The sequence below is a fragment of the Myotis yumanensis genome, unplaced genomic scaffold (genome assembly GCF_028538775.1).
Source record: "Myotis yumanensis isolate MYYU_CA2020_CCGP unplaced genomic scaffold, mMyoYum1.0.hap1 SCAF_11, whole genome shotgun sequence".
In the NCBI taxonomy this organism is placed as follows: domain Eukaryota; kingdom Metazoa; phylum Chordata; class Mammalia; order Chiroptera; family Vespertilionidae; genus Myotis; species Myotis yumanensis.
The window spans coordinates 34,565,102-34,573,140 of record NW_027223762.1 but is presented as its reverse complement, the minus strand read 5'-3'; the positions used below and the strand labels follow the sequence as shown (position 1 = coordinate 34,573,140).

Sequence of the window (8,039 nt, the reverse complement as noted above, 5' to 3'; positions counted from 1 at the left end):
GCGTGCTTTTCTCCATTTACAGGCATGACTCAAAAATTGCAGACACTATTCTTCGATGACTCCCCACACTCACCCCTAAGCAAGGTCTGGCCTGCCTGCCTCTCCAGCCCCTCATCTTGAGTTGCTCCAGCGCCTGCACCCAGCACAGCAGCCACCTCATCTGAGCTGTGACTTTCAGGACTCTGCCTGGCGGGCTCTTTCCACCCTCACCCTCTTCACCCAGATTCTGCACTAATGTTTTTCCTCCACAAAACTCTCCCTGGTGTCTCCACTTCTCAGTCACACCCCCTCTGCCAGTCCATTACTATGTCGAGTCTTATGTCTATCATATCATGCATTTTCATAGCTCTGAAATCAGAGGGCGTCTGCAATGGGCAGTGACTTACAACTGCTCTTGGCCTCTAGTGAAAACAAGTCCTCCCGGAGAGCATTTATTTTTGCTGTTCCCAGGCAGTACTGTGTGGTTGGCAGCTCTAAGATGAGCCTCAATGGTCCCTGCCTCTTGGTATTCATGTCCTGTGTATCTCCTCCCCTTGAAACATTGATGAGGGGAGCATCCATTGGCTGCCTCCTGCACCTCCCCACTTTCTGGGGATCGAGCCTGCAACCCCAGGGGGCGTGTGCCCTGACCAGGAATCCAACCTGCAACCTCTTGGTTCCTGGGTCGATGCTCAACCACTGAGCCATACTGGCTGGGCCCGAATTTTTTTTTAAAGAGTGTAATTTATCCATGCTTTTCTTGTTTGGCTTTTGGGTGATATGTCCTGCCTAGGGTAGTCATTTGAAGAAAACCCCTAGGTTAAGAGCTAATTAAGAAGGAAAAGTGGCAAGCTTCACCCCACTTCTGCAAGAGAAACAACAATGAACATTGAGAAAGACTTACTCAATTTTTCACTGGATCCATAGCTTAGGAGAGGGAGAGCCTATAGCTTTACTGCTCACTGAGTGTCTTTATTTGAATTTCTGGCAAACACATCAAATTCAACAGAACTAAAACCCAGACAACCTTTTCCCTCAAATTAGGACTTCCCTATTTCTGACAGTCTCATGAATCTAAACTCAGAGGTAATCTCTGTGTCCTCCCTTCGTCCTTCCCGTACCTAACCAGAAATTGACATTCCTTACTCTTCATGTTCTCATTATTCCAGATCACCTCCCTGTCACAGACCCTCATCCCTCAAATCTGAATTGTCACGATAGCATCTCCACTTGTCTCTGCTTGCTACTTGCCAATATCCTCATCCTACAGGAAAGTTCTCAGGGATTCCCCCCACCATTATCGCCTTAAACTGTTTGTATATATATAGTGTCACTTAAAAATATGTGTAAACATAAAACTGGACATTAACTTATTATCCTCAGAGCCCTATCTGACTCTAAAACCAAAACAAACTTACAAACCAAATACAAACAAAAGCGTAAAACCAATAAAATTCATGTTACCATTTAGTGCCAGATGCTGTTCTGTTGACTGTTCTGCTGATCCTGTTGCCATGGCACTGACGGCCTTCTGGAATTCCGTGTGCCTGCAGTGTTATGGGGCCTGATGGCCAATTTTCTACTCTTCTCTTAGAACTGCTATGAAACCTTGGTTAATATAGTCAGTCACCAGGAAATTTGGCCTTCACTTTAACATGTATGCATCATGAATATATTAATTCCTCCTCTACTCTTTTCTCCTCAGCTTATGACCAAGGAACTTGGTTCCATAAATATAGACGCAGATATGGGCAATGAATCCAAGACATCATAGGGGAATACACAACTATAAATGGACATCTAGATAAGTCTAAGCTTTCTTAGATTAAAATTTTAAATATTCGTAGCAGCATTATTCACAATAGAAAAAAAGGTAAGAAGCAATCCAAGTGCCCATCAGCAGGTGAGTGGATAAACAAATTGTGGTGTATACATACAAATGGAATATTATTCAGGCTTAAAAAGAAAGGAAATTCTTGGCACATGTATAAACCTTGAGAATATTATTCTAAGTGACAAAAGGACAATACTATGATTCCACTTATGTGAGCTACTTAGATCAGTCAGATTCATAGAGACAGAAAATAGATTGGTAGTTACCAAGGGCTGGGATGGGGTTGGGGGTGAGGAGTTAGTGTTAATGGATATAGAATTATAGTCTTACAAGATGAAAAGTGTTGTGTGGGTAGATGTGGTAATGTACAATGTGAAGGTACTTAACATTATTGAATTGTACACTTTAAAAATGGTCAAGATGCTGTGGTACATTTACATAATGGAATACTATGCAGCAATAAAAAAGAAAGAACTCTTACCATTTGCAACAGCATGGATGGATCTGGAGAGTATTATGCTAAGCGAAATAAGTCAGTCAGAGAAAGATAAGTATCACATGATTTCACTCATATGTGGAACCTAATGAACCAAATAAACTGATGTACAAAAACAGACCCAGAGACATAGAAGCATGAACAGACTGTTGAACCTCAGAGGGAAGGCAGATAAGGATGGGTGGAAAGAGATCAACCAATGTACTTGTATACATATAACCATAACCTATAGACACAGACATTGGGGTGGTGAGGGCCTGGGGGGTGGAGTAGGGGATAGGAGCGGGCTGGAAGAGGTTAATGGGAAAAGAAGGACCTATGTAATACTTTCAACAATATTTTTTAAAAATGGTTAATTAATATGGTAAGTTTTATGTTATGTATATTTACCACAATTTAAACTTTTAAAAATATTATCAAGTGAAAGACCAAAATTTTTAAGTGCTTGTAGAGAACTCATGGGCTCTGAATGAATATTTTTGTAGACCCACACACCCTGCAGTCCACACTGCTTCCATCTGTTCTCCACCTATACTCCTAGCCTGGGATCCTAAGAGTAACCTTGCTCTGACTCAGTTACCTCTCAGCTCTCCTCAACACCAACCTGCAGCTCCAGCTAACGGGTGTCCACCAAACTCAACACATATGCTCACCTCTTTGCCTTGGCTTGTGCCTTCCCCTGTCTGAAATGCACACTTTCCTCTGCTTGTATCACCCAATCCTTCCGTTTGCTTAAATCCCTTCTCCTCCTCACAATGAGATAGTTCCAGGCCACAGTGAGTGCCAGTACTCCCCATTTAGCATTAGTTACACATTCTAAATTATGTTATCACTTACTCTTTCAATCACTCCACAAACATTTATTGAGCATAGGCCATATTCATGACAATGTGGTAGGCCCCTGAATCAAATGCTGTGTTTTCTGCTTATTATCTCTCCCACGGTCCCTGACACATTTCATAGGTGTTTACTGCAGTGGTTTGGGTGATGTTGCACTGGTCTGTACTGTCATAGTCCTCATATAGACAGCAAATTTTAAACTACTGAAATCAGGAATAGTGTGATCTCAGGACTTCCCTAACATAACAGGATATTGTTAGTAATGGTAATTTTTTTTTAAAAAAAACGATATTGAAAAGCAGTTGTCAGTACAAGAACGGTTTCAGAATTGAGTGCAATAGGGATTGTATGGGTAAGGGACTCTAGACCTAGTTATTGAAGGTTTCCTTGATGATGGTAGGAATGGTTTTGGTCATGAATGTCTGTGGTCATCAAGGACATGTGCTGTTTCCAATGTTCCTTTGAATACTATTCACCTAAGATAACTGCACAAAGTAACTTTATTCATAGGTTAGGCAGTGTTTGAGTAGACTGAGTTGCAAGGACACTTAATATAATCAATTTCTTGAACTCGGATTTGTGTTTAAAAAAACACACATTATATTCAAGTTCTAGGTATTTTACTTACAATTTTGCATGTAGCCCACTTCTTTCTGCACAAAGATAAAATGTTATTTGTATTTGCTTAATTCTCCATTATTTTGCCGTTTCAACATGATTTCATACCCCCAGTCATTGCACTGCTAGTCTCAGGGTACGTGGCTTTCACTCTCAGCCTTTTCTGACCTTCATTTTCTCTCTTTATGTTCTTGAATATGGCTTTGCGGTGCAGGGTGTTTCTCCCCAAGATCCACAACAATCACTTCCCTAGAAAACGTCACTCCTTTTAAAGGTCTTTTGCTGTTGTCAGTAACTAAAGGGGTTCCAGTGACAGACATGTGTGCTCCTTGCAAATCAGCGTCCTGCAAGAGAATGGGACGAACTGTGTAAGTGATCATTTTATGAACGCAACAAGCCCTGCTTTTGAAAATACAGGTTATATGTACATTGTTAGTAAGGAACAGAAAAGTATTACAAAGTGATATAGGAAAGCTGTGATAACCCATCGTGTTCATATTTCTAGGGTTTTAAAAGCAAACACTGACACATCCAAATAGCATTTGGTAATGTGTATTGTTCCCTCTATGCCACAGTCAAACCCGGGAGCTGCCTGCATCATCATTCTGTCTCTGCCTGGGCCTGGGTCTTCTGTTGGGAGGGCGTGTGAGTTGTTCTTACTAGGGAGCTCCAAGCACGGAGCTAAGGAGCCCTGGCAATGTCTGTGTGCTGGCGTCGAAGGAGCCCGAACTCAGAAGGGACACAGGTCTGGTCCCGAGCTAAGCCACAGTGGAGGAATGACCTTGAACAACTCGTGTCACTTTCTCATTTGTTGGATCCCTAGATGATCTCCAAGACCTCCTCCAGCTCTTAGCTTCAAGGATTCTGAGAAAAGCAGCAAAATGAGGGGAATTATTAAGAAAAACACAAATGTAGCCATGAAGAAGGAGCAATATATCAGGCTTGGCATATGTAAATCGTTAATAACGTGAACCAATGAAGCTAAGAAGAATGGTTTAAATGACCATGGACATGGCACTCCTTCCAGGTACAAACCTAAATCACAGGCAAGAGCAACCCTTATTGTGCCTAGCCACGTAAGTTACTCCCTTACCCTCAGACAGATTCTAAACTGCCCTTGCGAGGTGCAAAGCCCATCACCTTTGGACTGTTCTCTTTAGGACCCTCAGGATCTGGCTCCTCTTGTATCTCGCCCTCCACTCTGCCCTCACTTGGTCTGTAGACAAGGATGCCAGGCCTCATGATTTGCTGTAGATTACTAAAAAAAAAAAAAAAAAAAAAAAAAAAAAAAATCAATCAGCAGGGATTTTAAAATTCATGCACATTAGCCACCAGTATCACACGCAAAAATGGCTTTCTATGACATTCTATGGACATTCTATGACACAGACTTACTTTTCTTGGTCTCTTGGATTGCTTGTCTGCACATTATCCGTTAAACAATCTTCACAAGGACCGTTTTCTGTCTCTTCAGTTTTCCTTCTTTGGAAACTGAAAATGAACAAGCAAACAGTTCAGAAAAAGGAAAAATGGTCTTGGTTTTAAGACTGGCATGGAACTTCATGTTTACAGAGGCAATTCGCATTTCTCAAACCCTGAATGGGAAAAGTAGCTACAGCATTGTTATTTCATCTATTTAAAATTATTTGATCTTATTTCAAGATACATTTGCTAGTGTGACTTGAAATCTGATCCCAATTTATCAGCATGGATTTATACCATTTATATATAAACAGCATCAATAAAAAGAGGATGGAAGTAAAGCAAATGAAGAGGAGGATGACGAAGATGATTGCTGTGATGTCAGAGCTCATAGGCTCAGCTAGAAGACTTATCCACTCTCGCAATCACGGTTTGTCCAAATATTCCTTTTCAGTTCAGTTTGAATGTCGATCTCTTGTTCTTTAAGTTTTCTAGAAACAGAAGAATTAAAGGCTGTTTTCATTGTTCTTCTGGCCAGCTTTGTAAAAGATGCTCTGCTGTGTGCTCCCTCAGCTCACCGCCCCTCATCCCCCAAACTATCCGAATCTAAGGAGAGAGGCACTGGAGCATCTGCAGCTGAGCCCAGCTACCCTCTCTTCTCTCTTCAGTGACATCACAGACTCATGGAACCATTGGGTTAGAGGGACTGGAGCCCAGCCCAGCCCCACCCATCACCTGGAATCAGGAAAACCACAGAGCTCTCCTCTGGGCTGCTGTCTGTCTGTCCTCTCCTCTGAGATGGTGGGGGTGGAGGTCACCTGACACCATCTTGGCCACTCTTTGGACAAGGATTTTCTTCCTCTTCTCAAAATGCCATCCTTCCTTTCTTTCACCGGAGCCTGCTAAACTCACTGCTTTTTTCACAGACCATAAACAATCAGTCCGCTTCCTCCTTATAAATTCCCGCTTTGTAGCCCTGAGGCCGGTAATCAACTCACCTCCTAATAGCATTCTCTCCAGACCGCATAGCCCATATCCTCCTCATCCCACAGCAATGGGCCTACTTCCTGAGCACTGGCAGCTCTAGAGGCCCTGGCTGAGCTGACCAGAGCAACGATGACCCCTGACCCACCCTAACTTCAGGTGAGTGAGTGGTGCCCAGGACAAGGGAGGGCAGAGCTAGGATTTTCTGAGAAAAGGAAGGTACAAAGGAGTATGGTAGCTGCTGCCAATCACATCTATAGAAGTCAAAGGTGAGCTGAGGGGTCTCTGGGCTGCAGCGACACTGGCTACGTCCCAGAAAGGCAAGAACTATGGCTTCTTTACCTTTGTATACTCCACCAAGTCAGGACCTGAAATTCCATAAATATTTAGTAAGTGTGTGTGTGTGTGTGTGTGTGTGTGTGTGAGCACAAGTGTAGTTTACTGAAGGGCTCAGGCAAGGCTGATTCTGCAGAATGTGAACCTCTGAGCCACTCTGCAGTCAGCAGTTTCCTGGATGAAGCATTCTCCAGCCAAGGCTCCCAGATGAAGGCTCAGATACACTGCTGTCCGACTGAGGCTTTAAGAGTTCAAGTTTTCTCATGCCTCATGGACACACAGGTTTTTCTGGGAGATTTTATATCTAGTTACTGGTGGTTACACTGAGTTAGACATATGTAAAAACCCATTAAATTTGTGTACTTAAGATTAGTACACTTCATGCCCTCTACTGTGTGGAGGTTATACTTAAATAAAAAAGGGAAAAAGGGCCCATCCCCTTACTTAAATTTGAGTGTGTGTGGTGCAGAGCAGTGCTGGACTGACTAGAAGGCACTGCTGCTGTATGGTCTGTCTCCAAGATTGTTCACCACACATACTCTAAGACCAGAGACTTTAGCAAGGACACAGCAGTAGCAACAAGTAAGGGCTGGATAAGACTGTATCTAAGGGCTTTCTTTCACTGAATGTGGCTTGAGAATTATACCTTAAATTTATATGTATAGTTAATATACTATAATACGTTATTTGAATTTGGTCTCTAAATTGTATTTTAAATACTGGACTGTAACTCTGTGATGCCGTAAGGTTTTACTTATAGATGGGTCTCCAGGACCTCACACTATATGCCATGCACAAAGAAAGTTTGTACTAAAAAATTATTTGTGATGGGACATTACTACCAATATTAAAGAAATAAAAAATATTCTGACAATATCATGAACAATTGTATGCTAACAAATTGGTTAACCTCGCTGAATTAAAATATTCCTAGAAACACAAAACCAATGAAGACTGAATAATGAAGAAATAGAAAATCTGAGTGAGAACTGTAATAAAAAGACTTAATCAATAGTCAAAAAGTCCCAACAAAGAAAAGTCCTGGACCAGATGGGATCACTGGGGAATTCTATCAGATGTTTAAAAAACTAACACCAATTTTTCTCAAAGATTTCCAAAGAATTGCAGAAAATGGAACATTCTCTAACTCATTCTATAAGGACAGTATTACCCTGACAACAAAGCCAAGGACAATACATGAAAAGAAAACTAAAGCCCAATATTCCTTATGAAAACTGAGGCAAAAGTCCTCAACAAAGTACTAGCAAACTGAACTTAGCAGCATATTAAAAGGATTATATGACCATAACCAAGTAGGATTTATTCCTGGAATGCAAGGATGGTTCAACATGCAATACACCACATTAACAGAATAAGGGGGAAAAATATATTATCATGTCAATTGATTTAGAAAAGGCATTTGACAAAATTTAACATTCCTTCATGATAAAAAAGAAAAACATTCAACAAACTAGGAATAGAAGGAAACTACCCCAACATAATAAAGGTTACATGTAGAAACCTCACAGC

The 8,039-nt window shown here is 41.5% G+C and overlaps 1 protein-coding gene across 1 annotated transcript; it reads right to left on the bottom strand.

Annotated features, from left to right (window-relative positions):
* Nucleotides 1–3,774: 3,774 nt before the first annotated feature.
* On the bottom strand, nucleotides 3,775–5,613 carry CUNH2orf74 (chromosome unknown C2orf74 homolog). Its single transcript, XM_070429292.1, has 4 exons — nucleotides 5,487–5,613; nucleotides 5,163–5,258; nucleotides 4,908–5,025; nucleotides 3,775–4,111 (listed from the first exon to the last, which is right to left on the bottom strand). Exons 1-4 carry the CDS (start codon nucleotides 5,579–5,581, stop codon nucleotides 3,938–3,940), a joined length of 483 nt encoding a protein of 160 aa, XP_070285393.1. The 5' UTR covers nucleotides 5,582–5,613; the 3' UTR covers nucleotides 3,775–3,937.
* Between the last annotated feature and the right edge of the window lie 2,426 nt (nucleotides 5,614–8,039).

What these genes read in the sequence shown, in the direction of transcription:
- CUNH2orf74 (XM_070429292.1), bottom strand. Translation starts at nt 5,581, where the DNA reads ATGAGCTCTGACATCACAGCAATCATCTTCGTCATCCTCCTCTTCATT. An exon ending in AATCCAAGAGACCAAGAAAA is followed by an intron (nt 5,026 to 5,162) that starts GTAAGTCTGTGT and finishes TTTTTTTTTTAG; the next exon opens with TAATCTACAGCAAATCATGA. An exon ending in CTAAAGAGAACAGTCCAAAG is followed by an intron (nt 4,112 to 4,907) that starts GTGATGGGCTTT and finishes ATTCTCTTGCAG; the next exon opens with GACGCTGATTTGCAAGGAGC.